Below are 19,854 nucleotides of genomic sequence, written 5' to 3' on the forward strand. Positions count from 1 at the left end.
AACCAGCCCACAGGCACCCTGCAGGAATATATAATGTAATCTGTCAGTTCAGACTCAAATAGAAAATGATGCAGTAACATATACCTCTAGATCCGCCGTGATACCTCCCATGAACCCCGCAGCCGGAACCAAAAATACAACATGAACTATACTAACTGTACAGCTGAGTATACTTGACGAGAATACAGCAAGGATTAAAATCCTTTGGTTCTTTGGTAGTTTGACATGCCATAGCATACGGAGGGGCATGGCTACCAAGATGATATCCGATATCAAGTCCGCTGTAAATGGATTCGTCTCCATAAGCAAGTCGTATATGATCGTGCGAAAGCTTACTACAAAGCTCAATCAAAGCGATAGTCAGCGTGAGAGGGCACTGTATGATTGGGTCTTGATACCATGATCGGTCTGCACCGCAGAGATAGGCTTTGGCGCTGAATATTGTAGCCCACATAAAGAAAAATACGACTGCTGCTGCGTAAGTCAGACGCCGGAAGGTAGCCGAGGGGGGAGCTATGCGTATTATAGAGAATACAATGCTCATGCGAGCTGACCTGGATGGAATAACCACATCAAAACCAAGCTGATGGAGAACTCGTACAAGCTTACCAGATGACACACGTGTACGATAACAAAGTCAACCATAACGAAATAATGTGTGACTGTTTTCCACCGTCTTTCAAATTGTCAAACACAAGTCGGAACGAGCAACGCTCAGAAGTATTGTAGAAAGAAAAGACATACCGGCTGCCACCAACGTCCAAGTAGCCACGACACATATGACATCAAGTCCTAGTGCAAGAGTTGCCCAAGCATCCTCCCACCAGAAACGTCGCATCTTAAATCTCAACCACAATCTAAATGTCGTCGCTAGTAAAGCTATTCCGTGAATCACTGTCACCAGGACTATCCGCTCGTGGGCTCAGACACAGATGAACAAGTCCATGTAAACAAAATACCTCACCTTCCAAGAAAAACACAATTTCAGGTGGTGGATACTCAGCTGACATGAATGTAAGGCCGCAACTTTTCGTGAGCGTGAAAGAGTTGAAAGTGATACAAGCGGGGAATTGTCTAGGTCTTCAATGTATGATCACGTCTGAAGGCCTAAACTGTATTCCATTAGCGTACCGCTTGAGCAAGCGTTCAGTCAAAAATTATACTGTTCAAGACAAGGAAAGGAATTACGGCAAAACAGTCCATGAAACTTGAAGCCTTGAGAAAGTCACGTACCACTAATAGGAACTTCCGCCTGCCCATTCAGTCATACCATGCCTCGAGTGTGTGAGATATTCCAATTGGACGACACCTTTCAACATGGTTAAATGCCAAATGGTCACTTGATCGCCCATTACGTTTTCCGCTCTAAATGGCTCTGACCATAAACATCTCCGTGCGGGAATCGAGTTGCCACTGAGCGCTGCATACCCTTTTTTTCAACGAGAAGACAAGACGACATATACCTCTTCAAGTGATATAATCCATATACTTTTGTTGCAATAGATGAAAAGTAACTTCGTCAATTGACGACTAGTGTACCACCCTGGCCGGCCTGGGGTGATAAGATGACTTTTCCACCTAACACAGTTTATATCATGATATACTGTAATTTGGTTCTTTCCCAGCGGGGTTAAAGATTTAACCACTCACGAGAACGATAGGCGCTCAATTCCGACAACCCGATTGGATTTGAGAAGTTAGGTCTTAAAGTTCAAGTTGTTGATCAAAGAGTTTGGTAGAGCCTCGCTGCCACGATCAGGCTAAGGGGTTGGCCCTGAATCCTCTGGCGTGGCCAAGCAACGGTAGTGAGGACGATATCGTATGCTGCTGCGCGCCTTGAGCAAAAATGTTTGGCAATATAGACTAATTCGAACCCATTTCCTTTTCAAAGCTATTGTCAAGTACAACTCTCGCGGCCTGTCCAAAATATATAAGGGCTGCTTACCATCAACCTTCAGGCCCTGAATCTCCTAATTATAGTGGTCGGATGGTTACAGTTGAAAACTCTATTCAATCCGGACTTCGGCATCGCCATTTTGATTCTCCGAAAGTAGAGAGTTAGTGATAGACTCGAATATCAAAATTATTTTTAAAATATAAGTTTTGCGTGGGGGGTTTGGAAAGCGAGAGTTTGGGTACTACAAGACCCATTTATTCCAAGAAAAATCAGGGCACCGTGCTACTACACATGATTTGCAAGAAAATAAAACCCCACAACGAGTGGCCATGTATCACTGCAAAATTTCCACCTCACCATTGTCAATCGCGAGCCGCATGCCGGCTATCCTGGCCTCTACAGATGAGATGCGAGTGTAAGTTGCATGGCTCACCCCAGTGACATAGGGAGAGGTGGTCTGCCTTAAAACATAGAGTGAGAAGACATCATTTGGTAAAGAAAGGATGAGCATACCAGGCCACAAAAATACCAATGCGACGACCTCTAGTCACTAGATAATATTGCCCCTGCACCCCAGGCTCCGGCACATTGAATGCCCAGCCTTGATAGGTCTGGATTAAGACGGGAGCAGGAGCAGGAGCAGCCCCAACCGCAGATGTGGGTGATGGGGTAGGCGGGGTGCGAGCGGGCGAAGGGGAGGGCGGGGCAGAGACTAGTGGGGAGGAGGTGGCCGTTGCTGGGCTGGGCACTTGCGCCAAAGGGGTGGTGGCCATTGGAGGGGCAGATCTCCCAGTTGCAGCAGAAGTTGCACCAATATTGGTGTGATCCAGCACCGCGGACACCAACCTCATGGCACTGATGCTGGAGAGATCGAGGTTGGCCAGTAAGGCCAGCACGATATCTGAATAATTTCAGTTAAATAATACATTAAAACAAATTAGTATGTACCTAGCGTTTCCTGGTTCACACTTTCATTGTTCTCTTGCACAGACTGTGCGCGTGACTTGCCAGAAGAGCCACTTGGATGGTCGGGGAAAGAGCATTGAGTCATTGCAGGGAGGGAATGGATGGACTCAACAATGGATTGGGAGGGTACAATAGCTGCTTGGAAGTGCTTTACAAACACGCACCTTTATACCACGCACCTTAATACCATACACCTTGATATAGAGGAAATGTTGCCCCCATGGATGTAGCGCTGAGGTCCTTGAGGACAACAACAAGGAGGAACAGTAAAAACTTTCGAGCAATCAACGAGCGATCACTTCTGTCATTCACATCATGTGACCACATACCTAAAATGGTGTCCTCAGTCTATCGACTCCAGAGTTGCACTTCAGAATCCTTGTCTGAATGCATCAGACAAAGCTCTTCTCAGAGAGATAATCAGAAGACAGGTAAGGCCTAAGATGTGCATCCTTGATATACTAACACACCATTTTCTTTGGCGACAAGACAAATGCGTGCCAAGAAGTACCTGTTCTTAGATTTACCACCTGGACTATCTGAGTCTCCAGATGCAAACTCTATTGGACTTACAGACATGGATAACATGGGATTTGCAGCTCGAGTGGTTGTGGTGGAGTTTGGAGGGAACCAACATTGAAGTGGGGGTAGTGGGTTACTGTAGATGAAAGGAAAGGACAAGAAAGGGCTATAGTGTAATCAAAGTCAATGTCATGTGTTGTGCAATGGTCAATCTGATTCAGATAGTCTGGATGATAAGGGCCACAAAAAGGGTTGAATATAGAAGAATAACTGCTCGGCGTCGAATAAGAGCCACCATTTGCACTGCCTTGGCTAGTTGAGAAGCATCAGTCGCATGTGGGCTGTGTGGTAGAACCGGGAGTGAGGATTAGTGAGGGTTTCTATCATAGGATGCTCGGCTACTGGCTTGCAGGAGTTTCAGACTTAGTCTGGCATGTCCGGTATCACGAGTCCTGATTATAACATTGCGCTGCAGAATGGTAATGCTAAGTACATAGAACTTCTAATAGATCATGCCTGGGCCCCATTGTCCACATCTGCCTGCCCAGATCCATTGCCATCTGAATCAGTCCATTCATGCATGTAGTCACTTTCGTCGTCATTAGAGGAGAATTTGTTTGCGCTTGAACTGCCTCTTGTGTACGTTGGCGGCCTATAGACTGGAAGGTCCATGAGAGGCATGAACTCAGACCCCACGAATCCTTCATCTGGCAACGCTTGTTGGTCCATAACGCCTGTTGAAGTTCGACGTTCTGTATTTCAGTTAGATGTGCAAGTAAGTTGAGATACACATCCCACGCATTATCTTGTGTAACTATGGGCGAGCCAATACTAGAGATAAAAGCTGAAGCTTGCTGCGCAAAAGCGGGGGGAACGAGTTCAAAGACAGGGTGATCAGGAGAAGCATACATATTTCTGACTTCGTTAAGTGATGGTAAATGTACTTTGACCTGTTTGATACAATTAGTAATAGACTTGGATATCGCCCTATGAAAAACATATAGAGAAATCTTGAGATTCGAAGTTTTCTGGCTGTTCAAAAATGTCGGCAGGGCGTCCATGGGGCAGGATCTTGTTGCGGTTGTGCCTAGGGAGGGTATGGTTGAATCTGTCCACAAAAAGATCGAGTTCATCTTGCAGCCAAGGGATGAAAATGTAGTGAAATGTCAGCCTAATGAGCAAATGCCATTAGATGCTATCAAGTCCGTTTTTATAATAACTCACCTTTGCAAAGGGTCATCTGGATTGTATAAACCTTCATTCAGCCCATAGTCGAGGAGGCGTTCAAAACCAGGAGACCATCGCCTACGCAACTGGTTCCAGAAAATTTTGGGCTTGATATTGCGGTGCGACCCTTTAAACTTATGTTGTAGAGTTCATTCCAGACTAGGGTCTTGAAGGTGGCGCAGAAGAGTGTGACCGTTCACAATGCCATTGTTTTCGGATCTGGGGTCACTTTGGGTCACCAATGGCATGCCTAGGATATCATTAGAGTTGTTAGTTTCAGTAGTGTGAAGTGCTGAGAAATGCTTACCGCCAAGTTTTGCGACAGTGTCACAATACCAACCGCATATCAAGCGGGGATTGCGGTTGGTCCACCAGACCTTGAGCCATAAAACCTGCCCCGAGAATGGCTCCAGCCCAACGTGTAGGAACAATTGGAACCGTCGCCATTTGTCGTGTTGGTCAAATGACCATAGATTGTTGACACCCGCAGTCCAGTAGTAGCTCCGTTTGAGCCGTCAACTTCTCTGTGCAATGACCTCTTGACGATGGTGGGTATTCATGTATTCCAAAATTAGCCGGCTATATCACAAGGTAAGTGGATTAAAGTGTCATTCACAAAATAAACTTACCGTGGTACCATGATCTTCTCTTCTTGTAATAGAGTCTTTTTCATGTCATGGGAACCTTGCACAGGGAAGTGGGTGCGGATACATTCAATGGCGGGACCTATGCTCTCCAGGGTGTGGGCCTGCCCACGTGCACTCTTCAAGCCCCACTGCATGCATTTCTTTTTCAGGAGTGCCAGTCTATACAATGACACCAGTATGAGCTTTTAAATACCTAGCTACAGTGTTAACTTGCTTGGACACGTACAAGAGTTGGAATTGGTCTGTATCATAGTGTTTTTTCAGTCTGTCAACTATTTCTTGGTTTGAATACCCAGCACTGACATACTGTTCAATCAGCAGACATACTATCCCATCAGGCACTGATCAAGTATTAGCAGCTAGCTGTGAGCATAAAAAAGGACTTACGGGGAGGAAACCTAGTGCCATTTCATCCTCTTGGGTTAGGCATGGGTTACTAGGAGAGAGACAAGATGGAAGTGTGAAGTGTAACTAGTGGACTACCACATGTAAACTGACCATCCCATACTAGTCCTCCAAGTCGTGTGAATCAGCATGGTTGATCAACACTGTGACTGCCATGTGTTAATCATGTGTTATACCATGTGTTCAGACTGTCGTTCTAGGTTTCAGCCACCTTGTTCTCAAACTGGGCTTGGAGGTGAGCACTGGTAAGCTCTGATCACTTTGCAAACTGAGAATGTTTGCGAATGACGTCCAACTTGCGAGTTGCCAGTGAATTTCTAGATGGCCGCCACCTTGTTCTCAAACTGGGCATGGAGGTGAGCTTGGATCACTTTCTGAACTCTTAATATTTGTGAACAATATCGGATTCCGTGGATATAGGTGAGCATTATCATATCATATATAACTCACTAGCAGATTGAATACTCAACACAACCTCCCATGGCCGACTTCACTCCTTCAAACCAAGTGGCCCCCAAAAAATGTGATCAATGTAGTGTCCTCTTCCACCACAGCACTGTAAGGACCATTTCATTATTTTCCTATCCTTGCTATGTCTTGGTTATCGAACGCTTTTCCCGTTACACCTCTGGCTCTAGGGCTAGAGGTATCCTTTGCCGTTTTTGCTTCTCATAGCCCTCACAGGCTTTCTTAACCATCACTACCATTTTATATCACAGATCAGAGACTGGGTATCACTCCCAGCCAGCCAGCACACTGGGTAGGGACTGGTAGTAGGCATCTTGCCAACCAGCTCCAAGCCCCAGTAAAGCCTGGTAATACTAATAACGCCTTATCTAGGATCGTACCTCATCATGAGGATACGGTTCCTGAACACGCGTGACAATTCTCTATTATTAGTATAAGTCTCTCACCTGCTGATTAATTCAAGTCAAAAGTCGTACGATAGTTACTCTCCTTTTTCCTATTGGTTGATTAATTCCTCAGACCACTTTTCGTATATTCTCCTTTTGGTCTGAGGAACAGACAGTTCCCTATATAAAGCTGTACCTATTCATGTATGGCTCCTTAGTTTTCTATTACTGAATTTACCCGCTTTACTCCTCAACAAGAACCTTTGAAGCTTACCTCTCAAAGTCCTCTACTCGCTATATTTGCTAGCGTCTGTCGACCTCAAGCTCATTGAACCCTTACTCCCTGCAAGTGCAGAAGGAGATAGGTTTAGTTTTTGTTATAGTTTATCGTTGCCTCACAAAATAGAAAACTCACTCTACAATCCGTTCACAGCGCACCATCTCGCTTGAACCCATTATAGCCCTAACCTACCTTTTCCTTCATCCCTCGGACGTGTTGTCATTCACCGTCCTCCTACCCATCCAAAACATCCACTTGCCTTCTAGCTAAGCTAGCTAGTTGTCCTCTCCAACATTCCTACCCACCTCGAAGTAATACTCTTACTTGTTCTTGCTCAAGTCCTCACCCTAGCCGTCGTCTTTGATCACTTCTACAATCGTCAAACTGTCGAACATCAGAGAGAGCCTAGTAACGGACGAAGAACGACGTTCACTCGAGGAATTCCACCGCGCCCTCAACAACCGAGACCTCCACGTTGCAGTGCCTGCCAGCGCTGCCACGAACCCCCAGCCTGCCCACAGCGACACAGAAATGTGAGGCAACAATAAACTATAACAAAAACTAAACCTATCTCCTTCTGCACTTGCAGGGAGTAAGGGTTCAATGAGCTTGAGGTCGACAGACGCTAGCAAATATAGCGAGTAGAGGACTTTGAGAGGTAAGCTTCAAAGGTTCTTGTTGAGGAGTAAAGCGGGTAAATTCAGTAATAGAAAGCTAAGGAGCCATACATGAATAGGTACGGCTTTATATAGGGAACTGTCCGTTCCTCAGACCGAAAAGGGAATATACGAAAAGTGGTCTGAGGAATTAATCAACCAATAAGAAAAAGGGGAAGTAACTATCGTACGACTTCTGACTTGATTAATCAGCAGGTGAGAGACTTGTACTAATAATAGAAGATTGTCACGCGTGGTCAGGAACCGTATCCTCATGATGAGGTACGATTCTAGATAAGGCGTTATTAGTATTACCAGGCTTTACTGGGGCTTGGAGCTGGTTGGCGAGATGCCTACTACCAGTCCCTACCCAGTGTGCTGGCTGGCTGGGGGCGATGGCCAGTCTCTGATCTGTGATATAAAGTGGTAGCGATGGTTAAGAAAGCCTGTGAGGGCTATGAGAAGTAAGATGGCAAAGGATACCTCTAGCCCTAGAGCCAGAGGTGTAACGGGAAAAGCGTTCGAGAACCAAGACATAACGAAGATAAGAAAATAATAAAACGGTCCTTACAAGAAACTGAGTACTACGAAGACTCATCAGCCGCCTCTTCCCCCATCTCTGAACTAGAAGGACTAGTTCTTGCCGTCAACGATTTAGCATTCGAAATCTCCCAACTCCGCCAATACGTCACGCTTACTCGAATACGCATCCGCAGCTGCTCAAACTTGCTTTTGGGAATCCGATCAAGCGTCCAGAGAATTGTTCAGGTTCAATTCGATACACCTAGAGCACCTACCGATCGAAGTCTACGAACAGAGAATTCTAGAACCCCCTCGTCGGAACGACAGTGAAGAAAGACGAAGCCCTCAGACGACGGGCGGCAGAACATAAAACAGCTCTTCTCATACTATCCAATGGAATCTCCCCACGCATCTATCACCTTCAGGACTACGTTGAAACTCCCCAACTTGCGTTCTCGCCAGAACAGGACAGGAGAGAGATCCATTACCTGCTTCCCTGTGGAATCATCATCCACCGACGACCCTACTCCGCACCCTACCTAGAATTCCTTACGCCATATCTCGAACCATCCAAAATTGACGTATACGTTACAGCGTCATTTAATCCTATCCCTGTTGAACTTCTTTTTACAAGAATTGGAATTTACAAAACCGATCTCATCAAGTTCTATCGGGAAATACCATTCTTCTTCGATGTCCCCCTCACTCCCGAACAGAACGACGCCTTCAACCCACGAGACTATCTTAAGACAGGAGTCCACGTATTAGTTGTCACCCCTTTCTGCCACGACGCAATACGAAGGATAGTAGCCTGCATATCGCAATTTCGCAGACTAGTGTTTAAAATTGGACACGAGATCCTCGAAGGAAGGAATTGGGAAAGAGAACAAAGACAGATCAGGAACGTCTGTCGATTGTTCAGAGAATACCAAAACTACGGGAAAGAAGTTTTTAATTTAGTCATCCGCCACCCCACAGATCGTTTCATCGTTACCAAAATCAACACCGAGTTCTGGGGAGTGCTTATTCGAGATAACAACAGAGTCTACTCGCAGTACAAACCAGGGTATCATCTGACTAGAGGAAATTTTTCTTATATTCCTCCCGTCTCCTCGTTGATCCAAGGAAATGTTCTTATTGAAAGAACCCCCTCACCAGACGAAGCAACCTCGAACTTGGACAGTAACTCTACCACTAGCTCACAGGTAGAAAGGGATTTGGAAGAAGAAGAGAATATTTTTGGATTTACTTCTAACGATTGGAGTGACGAGTTTGATTACGACTCAAACTAAATAAACCTCGTTTCAATCCTCCAAAAGTGTTTTCCGAATATCAAAACCCAAAGCTGTCCACAGAGCCAGAGACTCCACCTAGACAAACCCTACCGCTACCACCTACACGCCCACCTCCACCTCCAATTCCTCCAAAACCCTCATCCATGTCTAATCCCACGCAGTTACACGGCAAAGTAACACTCGCAGCAGAACCCTTCGAATTCAAAGGAGAGAAGGAACGATTCATAGCATGGCGCCAAGCACTACAGTTGTACTTAACCGCCTACGCATCCTACTTTCCAGACGAGAAGACGAAGCTCATCTACCTCCTGTCCAAAATCAGCGACCAAGGAACGTCGACAGTAAAAGCTTGGAAAGAGAACGTGCTTACCAAAGCTCTTGACGCAACTACCCCCGTATGGCCGACTCTCTCGACCGTCCTAACCGATCTAGGCCAAGTATTCGGGAATCCAAACGAAAGATCGCAGGCGGTAAACGAGATCGAGATATACAAACAGGAGAATAAGCATTGCGACGAATTCTTTAGCCACTTCACAACGCTCATGGACAAGGCTGGATATGACGCTACCACTCACTTCAACGTGATCAATTGTATTCTCAAAAAGAATCTTCACTCTTGAATCTGTGATTTCGTCATCATCCAGAAAGACCTACCGAAAACATTTGCTGAGTGGAAGACGCAAGCCTATGCATGGGAGGCAAGGAGAGAAGAGTTCCAGTTAGACGAAAGACGAAAGAGAGAAGTCACGCAGCCGTTGCGACCTATCTATAGACAACAGACGTATACGCACCAGCATGTGCAACAGCCGCAGCCACAGCAGATGGCGAGACCCCAGACAAATCAGTATGCAAGAAGGTTCGAGGATCAACCTCAGGGAGGTGTATTCCCCGGACAAGGTGTACCTATGGATACAGACCGACAGAGTCGGTTCAGATTATGTTACGGATATGGCCAGCCGGGTTATATTGCAAGGAACTGCCCTCTGAAGAAAGTTGCAGCTAGAGAAGCAACCACAACCCAGGAGGAGACGAAGACGAAGGATTTTCTCGAAGGTCAGGAGTAAGCACGGACTCTCTGACCAGTAAGCACGGTTCAAAAATGTATTTGTAACTGATAAATCAGAACATGTTTCCCAAAACCTACGTGCCGAGAAATACGCTAAGCCACATTCAGCAGAATGGTTGGCTCGACGAATTAAAGACCAGAAAGAAGAAAGAGCCAAAGCATTGGTTCGGAACTGGGCCTCACCCCAGTGTTACCCACACATCACGACGGATACAATCAATTTACTTAAGCAACACGATGAAGAGTATATCGTAGAGCAATTGAATGTGATCAAAGACTTCGCATCTCTCCCCCCATCTCATCAACGCAAACTCTTGCTACAGTGCCAATTATCCACCATCGACGATCACCAAACGCATGTTATACCAGTTTTGATAGATTCAGGATGCACGGATTCTATCATTGACAAAGCCTTTGTTCGGCAACACAACATTTCCACGAAACCACTGCCAACTCGTGTTATTGTCTCAAACGCTGATGGAACCAAGAATCGCACTGGACCTCTGACGGAATATGTGACACTTCGCCTAACTGTGGCAGGTCGCACGGAATTAATGGACTTCCTGGTCACTGGACAGAGAGAGGCCAGAATTTTATTAGGACATGACTGGCTACGACGCACAAATCCCAACATCAACTGGCAAACCAACACCATCACGTACCCTACCGATGATACGGAGTATCACCCTGAAGACGGAGATAGAGTCATCGCTGTAGACTTACAGAGCAGGATTGACAAAATTTCCGTTGAAAGCAACGTATCTCAGACCAAAAGCCAACAGATTGCGGAAGAATCAGAACGAGCAAAGTCAACACTCACGTTCAGAGACGTCGTCCCCCCGTTCTATCATCATTTTGAACCAGTATTCATAAAAGCACTGTTTGACAAACTTCCCCCACGACGAGTCTGGGACCACGCAATTGAACTTCTGCCAGAGGCCAAAGGTCTATGTCAGGCAACAAATACGAAGCTATATAACAAAGCTCAATATCTGGTCAAGTCCTTCCTTGAAGGCGGTGAATCAGAGTATGAGAATGAAGAGTATCGGTAAGAGCGCAAATCCAAACTAATATTGAACTGGAGAACAATACATCAAGTATGTACTTCTCTATATAGTGAACGACGATGGTCAGACCGAGAAAGGGAAGTACTGAGAAAGTGGTCTGACCAGCTAGCTAACCAATAAGAAAAAAGAAGAAAGTGGTCCGATCTATCGTCTTTACTAATCGTACGAGAAAGTGTATTGGTAAGGGATGTACGATTGGCTGTATCAGTAAGCCCATGAGAAGGCGCTGACTCACAACCTTCTTCGCTTATCAATATTCCTCCGAAGTATCCCCAGACATAGCACTGGATCGTGACTATGTCATCTGGATATCTTCTCGAGGGTCGACAACGAGTCTACCTCGTTGTAGGTACGATAGAACGTGAGTGTGAAGAGAGAATAAGAAGAAAAATGATAAAAGTAATAGGACACCTGCTGTAATCTCTAGTCCAAGGGCGAGAGGAGTGACGGGGATTGAGTCTGCTAACCACGACATGACGGGAATGCGATAAGAAAAATCGATTCCTCACATTAGCTCCCCTTTTATAAGACTCGTGTCCTCATGAGTCCGGATGCGGCACTTTGGAACTTGTTACTAATCCAATCAAAGAGCATGGGAGGTTTGGAAGTGGCGGTGTAGTTTTCGTAAGGACGGAAGTGGAGAGAAGCGGTAATAATCCGAGGGGCGGCTGGATTTGTTTTATGGAAGGCGGCGAGTAAATCAGCGACATGCGTAAGATTGGTGTCGGGTTCCCAAGTTCGTTCGGAGACTGGATAACCATGCCAGTGAATGAGGTAGTCGAGTTTACTACCTTTCAGTTTGGTCGGTCTGGAAGCGATTATACTCTCTACTTCGTATTCGTCTATTCCTTCCACGATCTCGGGTGGTGGTCGCGAGGAAATTGGTTGATTGATGAATTCGGGAACGTGGTACGGGGAGAGGATGGCTTCGTTGAACACGGGATGAATGGACTTCCAACTTTTAGGGATATCGAGTTGATAGGCGGAGGGTCCGACCTTTTGGGTGACTTTGAAAGGTCCGAAGCGTTTATCGTCTAATTTCTTCATTGGTCTATCCGTTGTGATGTTATGCCCTTCTAACCAGACTTTGTCGCCAGCTTGGTACTCCCGGGAGGGGGATTTCTTACGGTCGTAATACTTCTTCAGATTCTCGTTTGCTACAAGAAGGGAGGATTTCGTGATATCGTGGAGTTTTTTCATTTGTTCGCTAAATTCTGCTGCAGAAGCGGAGCGAGGGGATAACGTGGTGGTGATATTCGTTCTTGGGTGTAACCCATAGTTCAAAAAGAAGGGTGTTTGATTCGTTGCGGTATGGAGGTGGTTGTTGTATGTAAACTCAGCAATGGAGAGCCAGTCTGCCCAGTCATCTTGTCGATGATTTATAAAAACGCGGAGGTAGTGCTCTAGATCCTGGTTGATCCGTTCGGATTGTCCGTCTGTTTGAGGGTGATAGCCTGTAGAGAGGCCTGGTGTTATCCCCATTAGGTCGTAGAAGTCTTTTGTGAATCGAGACATGAATTGAGGACCTCGATCGGAGACGATCTTTTCAGGAATTCCGTGGAGTCGTATTACATTATCTCGGAGTTGTCGTGCATAACCGGCCGAGTCGAGAGTGACGAAGGTGGGGACGAAATGGGCCATTTTACTAAATCGGTCAACAAAGACCTGAACGGCGGTGTAGCCCTTGGATTCCGGTAATGCGCCTATGAGATCGGTGGTGATAATCTGCCAAGGCCGATCTGGTATCAGGTTCGGGTGTAGAGGGGCGTTAGGCTTTGTCCGATGTGCCTTGGTGCGTTGACAACTCTCGCACCCTCGTACATACCGTCTGATATCAGTACGAAGACTGGGCCACCAGAGCTCTCGGTTCACTCGTTCAAACATTGTTCTCCTGGGTGTCCAGCCAGGGCTTCGTCGTGATGATCTTTCAATATTCGCGCCCTTAGTTCGTGATTTCGGGGAACGTATACTCGGTCAGCTAAAGGGATCGGGTAGGAACTCGTCGCGGACTCTCTCTTGATCCTGACGATCCTATCCTTCATCTTCCAGGTATCCGGCTTCTCTTTCAAGTTCTTCCTTACTACGTCGTCTTGTTTCTGGAAGCTTTGACGTATATCTGGTAGGTATCCTTCGTTGGTGTCAAGTAATTCGAAATGTACGTCTGGGAGAAGTATCTGATCTTCGTTATCGTTTGTGCCTTTAGGATGATCGATTCGTCTGCTTAACAGGTCGGCCTTCGTATTCTGATTTCCTTTGACGTGTTCCATCTTAAAATTATAATCTGCAAGCTGGGATGACCATCGAGCTTGGCGTCGATTGTATTTCTGTGGTTGACGGAAGTAGAGGAGGTTTTGGTGATCTGTGAAGATGGTGAAGGGGTGTTTCAATCCTACAAGGTGATGTCGCCATTCATCTAACGCCGTCATGACTGCGAGCATCTCTTTGTCGTAAATTTCATAGTTCCGTTCTGCAGGGGTAAGGGCTTTCGAGAGGAACGCTATGGGTCTGAATTTGTCGTTTTGTTTCTGGGATAGGACGGCTCCTACAGCGAAGTCGGAGGCGTCGGTTTCTAGTTTGAATGGGTCGTCGTCATTTGGTATAGCAAGGGTGGGGGCAGTAGTGAGCGTTTTCTTCAACGTTTCAAAGGACGTCTCTTGTTCGTCTTTCCAGGTCCAGTCAACTTTTCCGGTGAGCACAGTGAGTGGTTTCGCAATTCGTCCGTAGTCTTTAACAAATCGTCGATAGAAATTGGAGAACCCTAAGAATGATTGGAGTTCCCTTTTGTTCTTTGGTGCGGGCCAGTCAGCGACCGCTGCGACTTTTAACGGATCCATACGGATAGTGTCTTTGGAGATGATCATGCCTAAGTACTCGACTTCCTGTTTCTCGAATTCGCACTTCTCTGGTTTAAGATACAACTGATTTTGTTGCAGGATACGGAGGACTTTGGTGACTATTTGACGATGTTCTTCGAGTGTTTCCGTGAAGATCATAATATTGTCTAAATATACAATAACTTTTCCTTCCGTGATCAGTTCTCTTAGGAGGTGGTCCATCATGGTCTGGAAGGTTGCTGGCGAGTTGGTAAGTCCGAAAAACATGACGAGGGGTTCGAACAGGCCGCGATTGGTCCTGAAAGCGGCCTTGTGTTCGTCTCCTTCTTGGATTCGGACGTTGTTGTATCCCCATCGTACGTCTAGTTTCGTGAAGTAATTGGCACCTTTGAGTTTATCAATGAGTTCGGATATGAGGGGGAGGGTGTAGCGATTCTTTATGGTAAGCTCATTCAGCTTGCGATAATCTTGGACAGGGCGTAGTGAGCCATCTTTCTTTTTGATAAAGAAAAATGGCGATGCGTAAGGTGATTTGGATACTCGAATCCGTCCACTTGTTAGATTTTCGTTAAGGAATTCGTCTAGATGGTGTTGTTCGTCTCGGCTAAGAGGGTACATTTTGCAGTCAAGACCATTAGCCTCGGGTATTAACTCAATTGCATGGTCCCAAGGACGTTTTGGGGGAAGTTTGTCAAATGATTCTTTGGTGAAGACGGGTTCGAATTCATGGTAGATTGGAGGAACGACATCTCGGAAAGTAAGCTTTGACTTTGCCTTTTCGGAGGATTCGGCGATTTGTTGACTTTTAGTGGCAAATGCGTTCAATTCTAGCTGTGTTATCTCCATAATTCGTGTTTCGAGATCGACGGCTAGAACTTTATCCCCTTCTTCAGGATGATACTCCGGATCATCAGCAGGGAAGGTAATCTTGTTGGTCCGCCAATCAATTGTTGGATTCGTCAGTATCAACCAGTCGTATCCAAGCAGTATGCGTGGTGAAAGTAGAGATTCTACGATGACATCTATCAAATGTTCTTTCCCTTTCACATTGATGTGAAGAGTGACATAGTGTGTTACTTTCTGGGATCGACCATCGGCTCCTGCAGCGTCAAGAGGGACGGGCAGAGGCGTAGTATTGAGGGTATACTTGTCAACCAGGCTTCGATCGATAACCGAGTTGGTGCAACCAGAGTCGATAAGGGTTGGGACGGTGAATGTCTGTCTGTTGTCTATGGTAGTGACTTGAGAAATGACGTGGAGGCTTCGTTTTGACGTAGGGTTGTGCGACGAGGTGTAAGCATGGATGCGTTCTATAATGTTCTCTTCATCGTGGTTCTTTAGCATCTGTATCGCCTGCAGGGTGATATGCTCGTAGTGATCTTTATGGGCCCAGTTTCGTAACAGAGCTCTTGCTCTTTCTGGTTTCTGGTCTTTGATTCGTCTGGCCAACCATTCCGGTGAATGTGGCTTCGCGTAGGTTTTGGTTACAGCACGTAGATGTTGATCAACTCGTTTCATTGCAGTCGTTGGTAATGTACGAGGGTTAAATACAACATTTCGGGTCAGAGAGTCCGTGCTTACTCCTGACCTTTCTGAAAATCCTTCGGGGGTGCTTCAATTTCTTTTAATGACGATGTAGTGGGAGTGTCTTTGGTTTCCTCCGTTTCCATATATCGTATTGCCATCTTTCCATGTGGGCAATTTCTAGCAATGTGGCCTCGTTCGCCACAGTTGTAACAAGTAACATTCGGGTTGGGCCGATGTTGTCTCTGTGTGTTGGAATTCCCAATCTCCATAGGTACACCTGATCCTCCAAATGTTCCTGCTGTGTTTGGATGGACTGCATTCTGGGGCGGTGGTCTATGAGACGGAGTATAATACGGTCGCTGTTGGATATACTGTGGTCTTCGCGTCTCTGTTCGCGGTACTGTCTGTCGATGCTGTGGCGGAGGATAGTGTTGGTTCTGCTGATAGTGCGGTTGATATCGTTGGTACTGAATTGGCAGCCTCTGTTGAGGTGGTTTATCTCTCTTCCTTTCCAGATTAAGCTCTTCATTTCGCTGTTCCCATTTCCTTGCTGCTGCCTTCCACTCTAAGTACGTGGTGGGTAGGTTTTCCTGTTGCGAGATACGATCACGAAGGAATTGAGAGAGGTTGCGGCGAAGGATACTGTGAATGAACGGATAACTTTCATCTGCGTCTGGTGGTAATCCCGCTTCCATGAGTTTGGATTCGAGTCCTCCAAAATATGCGTCTACCGTCATCTCTCGCTGTTCGTAATCGTGAAGGGCAATTTCTGCTTTCAACTTGAGATGGGGGTCCAAGAATTCGTTATCTAACTCCTTGATGAATTCTGAGATAGTTCCCCAATTTCGCGGTGCAAATAGGTCTCCTAGCACGGCAGTTTTATTGTTGAAATTCGCCTTCCATGTATGACAGGCGTCATTGGCTTTATCGGACGAGATCCGGGATAGTGCAAAGAGGATTTTGGAGGAGTTGGTTTGGAAACTTCTGGGATAGGCGAAAAAGTAGTTTGCTAAAGCGTTCTTCCAGTCAACGTATGTTTCCTTTTTACCGATGAATTCGAATGGAGGAGTGGCAAGGACAGCTTTACTTCCTTGATTTGTTTCGTCGGCCATTGCTGTTGCTAGATCAGGTTCAAGGTCCAAAGATTCCTGATCGAACCAATCGTCGGGTTGGTTTTCGGGTTCTGGAGTTGGAGGTGGGGGAGGAAAGTTTTCTGGTCCTGCTGATTGATACAGATCGTCTGGTTCTAGAGCTTCAGCCGCAGCTCCTAGAGATTGTGGGGGAGGTGTGTCGGGAGTGACCAGAGGACGGGGTTCTCGATAGGGCTCCAGATTTTCAACGGGTTAGATAACGGGTTTAGATAACAAGTCTTTCTAGATAACTAGTCCTTTTTATTCACTCAAAGCCTGGGTCAAACGTAAAATTACTAGGGAAGTCTCCTCCTTCTGCTTCTCGGGGTCTCCAGTATTCTACACTTTGAGTAGACTCTTCACTTTCCGACTCGGTTTCGCTGCTAGATTCTCCTCCAAGTATATCTGTTAATGAACTTCCTGTTTCTCGTTCTATCCTTTCTGCGCAAGGTGCAAAAAGTTGTTCAACCGACGGGATGAGCGGTGCTTCTCCTCTCCGACCTTGGTAGGTGTAAGAGTACTGCGAATATATACGAGTTCGTGAGCTATGGTTGATAACGGCCCAGAAATCGCTTTGGAGTACTGTAACAATGAAACGTTCGGGGTGATCAGATTGTTGGTTAACAACAAATGGAGTGAGGATTTCTAGGATCCAGTAATGGAGTGAGGATTTCTAGGATCCAGTAATATTCGTCGACGTATTCTGAAACGTGTCGAATGTTGTCGATTTCGGTCATGTAGTCTTCTCCGTCACGGGATTTCCTCTGAGCAGTTGCGATGAGCTGATCAAATCGTGCTAACGCAGCAACAACTCGTCGAATATGGTCTTTAGTAGAGGGCGTGACGATTATAATAGAAGTGCTGTGTTGAAGACCAAACCGCGGCCCGAATGCGTCAAGATCTTGGACTTCAGGGAGGTAGAGAGTTCGGCGAAGTCGTGTCAGATATTGGACAATAGAAAGGTGGTCCAGATGATTGCCGATGCAGAAGTACTGGATGGGTTGGTAACTGACAGGAGAGGCGGAGTAAGTGTCGTAGTAGTCAGATGTAAAAAATGAGGACGGGATATCGTAGGTAGGTTCCTCGTTAGGCCTCTTCCTTAACACAATGCCGCAAAGCAAGGTGTGTTCGAAGTCGTAAGGGAGGAGGCGGCTGGGTATGTCTGGAAAAATGAGAGGGCGGATTCGATAAAGATCGAGGAGATCTGGGATGTGGCTCTGCGAAATAAGTTGCAGGTTTCGTTCTTGTACGTTGGCTATTCCTTTCAAAAGCTTAACCCTCTGAGTGTTCTCATAACTCGGGCGTACTAGGCTCTCGAAGTAGTCTATCAACGGAATTTGTTCGTGCCGCAGGGATATGAAGATTAAAAGTTCTCTCCGTGCTCTGTCGGAGATGTTGGAGTATCTCCTCGAGACTGCGAGAATTTCTCCTACAGATGGCGGAATGGTAAAAGATGGATTGGGTGAGAGCGAGTGCGTCGTTTATGTCGAGGATGATATCCTCGATCGGATCAATTGGTGAAGACGAAGCAGAGGAGTCTTGATACAACTCAGTGATCTGTTCGACCGTTCCTTCCACGTCTGGAGTACGGGCTTCGGTAGGGACGGGGAGGACGGGGAGCGGTTTGTTGAGAGCTGCGAGGAAATCTCTCTGGTGTCTGCGGTCCGCTTCTGATACCCACTCTTCTGAGAGCTGTTGGGAGGTAGACACGATGGAGGTACACGACGTCGCTGACGAGTCCGGTTTGTAGGTACCTGATGATGGCAAAGAACGCAAAGAATTGGACGAGAGCGGTGATGGTAGAGAAGGCGTCCAGTTTGAGAAGACTGAACGACAATAGGTGTAATGGGGTGGATAGTGAGAGGTCGATGACGATAGTGAGGAGAGGGATAGGGATGGTAGAGAGGTGGAGAAGGTGATGATGAAGGTTTAGACCGGTGCAGTGGCAACGACAGTCTTTTTCAGGGTGTAAGGAAACGGTTTTCCAAAGAGGGGCTCTGGAAAAGGATTCGAGGTAGGTGAGTTCAATATTTTGTCAGGCAACAAATACGAAGCTATATAACAAAGCTCAATATCTGGTCAAGTCCTTCCTTGAAGGCGGTGAATCAGAGTATGAGAATGAAGAGTATCGGTAAGAGCGCAAATCCAAACTAATATTGAACTGGAGAACAATACATCAAGTATGTACTTCTCTATATAGTGAACGACGATGGTCAGACCGAGAAAGGGAAGTACTGAGAAAGTGGTCTGACCAGCTAGCTAACCAATAAGAAAAAAGAAGAAAGTGGTCCGATCTATCGTCTTTACTAATCGTATGAGAAAGTGTATTGGTAAGGGATGTACGATTGGCTGTATCAGTAAGCCCATGAGAAGGCGCTGACTCACAACCTTCTTCGCTTATCAATATTCCTCCGAAGTATCCCCAGACATAGCACTGGATCGTGACTATGTCATCTGGATATCTTCTCGAGGGTCGACAACGAGTCTACCTCGTTGTAGGTACGATAGAACGTGAGTGTGAAGAGAGAATAAGAAGAAAAATGATAAAAGTAATAGGACACCTGCTGTAATCTCTAGTCCAAGGGCGAGAGGAGTGACGGGGATTGAGTCTGCTAACCACGACATGACGGGAATGCGATAAGAAAAATCGATTCCTCACAGTCTAGACTGTAAAACGTACCCACTTAACCGCGACGAACAAATTCATCTTGACAAATTCTTGAAAGAGAACCTAGAAACAGGGAGGATTAGAGTATCGAAATCCCCTTACGCATCCCCGTTCTTCTTTATCAAGAAAAAAGACGGATCTCTCAGACCGGTACAAGACTATCGGAAACTCAATGCTCTCACGATCAAAAACCGATATACGTTACCCCTCATTTCAGAATTGATAAACCGGCTCAAGGGTGCTAGATTCTTCACCAAGCTGGATGTCCATTGGGGATATAATAATGTTCGA

The 19,854-nt window shown here is 46.1% G+C and overlaps 6 protein-coding genes across 6 annotated transcripts; 2 read left to right on the forward strand and 4 right to left on the reverse strand.

Annotated features, from left to right (window-relative positions):
* Nucleotides 1–136: 136 nt before the first annotated feature.
* On the reverse strand, nt 137–1,152 carry SERLADRAFT_471584 (uncharacterized protein; the record flags this gene model as incomplete). Its single annotated transcript, XM_007320163.1, has 6 exons — nt 137–281; nt 337–554; nt 610–676; nt 745–906; nt 965–1,080; nt 1,132–1,152. Coding segments are annotated over 5 exons (636 nt in total), but the record flags the coding sequence as incomplete, so codon positions are not given.
* A 1,079-nt stretch (nt 1,153–2,231) lies between these two features.
* SERLADRAFT_439749 (uncharacterized protein) lies at nt 2,232–2,948 on the reverse strand (the record flags this gene model as incomplete). Its single annotated transcript, XM_007320164.1, has 3 exons — nt 2,232–2,358; nt 2,411–2,798; nt 2,846–2,948. The coding sequence occupies 3 exons, from the start codon at nt 2,946–2,948 to the stop codon at nt 2,232–2,234; spliced, it is 618 nt and encodes a 205-aa protein (XP_007320226.1).
* Nucleotides 2,949–3,895: 947 nt separating this feature from the next.
* SERLADRAFT_439750 (uncharacterized protein) lies at nt 3,896–5,393 on the reverse strand (the record flags this gene model as incomplete). Its single annotated transcript, XM_007320165.1, has 7 exons — nt 3,896–4,137; nt 4,218–4,328; nt 4,384–4,556; nt 4,610–4,746; nt 4,813–4,862; nt 4,920–5,113; nt 5,242–5,393. 7 exons carry the CDS (start codon nt 5,391–5,393, stop codon nt 3,896–3,898), a joined length of 1,059 nt encoding a protein of 352 aa, XP_007320227.1.
* A 2,106-nt stretch (nt 5,394–7,499) lies between these two features.
* On the reverse strand, nt 7,500–8,026 carry SERLADRAFT_393843 (uncharacterized protein; the record flags this gene model as incomplete). The annotated part of the gene is made up of 1 exon (XM_007320166.1): nt 7,500–8,026. The coding sequence occupies one exon, from the start codon at nt 7,989–7,991 to the stop codon at nt 7,821–7,823; it is 171 nt and encodes a 56-aa protein (XP_007320228.1).
* Nucleotides 8,027–9,742: 1,716 nt separating this feature from the next.
* Nucleotides 9,743–10,366, forward strand: SERLADRAFT_393844 (uncharacterized protein; the record flags this gene model as incomplete). Its single annotated transcript, XM_007320167.1, has 1 exon — nt 9,743–10,366. The coding sequence occupies one exon, from the start codon at nt 10,093–10,095 to the stop codon at nt 10,333–10,335; it is 243 nt and encodes an 80-aa protein (XP_007320229.1).
* Nucleotides 10,367–18,251: 7,885 nt separating this feature from the next.
* Nucleotides 18,252–18,569, forward strand: SERLADRAFT_393847 (uncharacterized protein; the record flags this gene model as incomplete). Its single annotated transcript, XM_007320168.1, has 2 exons — nt 18,252–18,412; nt 18,449–18,569. The coding sequence occupies 2 exons, from the start codon at nt 18,252–18,254 to the stop codon at nt 18,567–18,569; spliced, it is 282 nt and encodes a 93-aa protein (XP_007320230.1).
* Nucleotides 18,570–19,854: the final 1,285 nt, after the last annotated feature.

The sequence above is a fragment of the Serpula lacrymans genome (assembly GCF_000218685.1).
Source record: "Serpula lacrymans var. lacrymans S7.9 unplaced genomic scaffold SERLAscaffold_9, whole genome shotgun sequence".
In the NCBI taxonomy this organism is placed as follows: Eukaryota; Fungi; Basidiomycota; class Agaricomycetes; order Boletales; family Serpulaceae; genus Serpula; species Serpula lacrymans.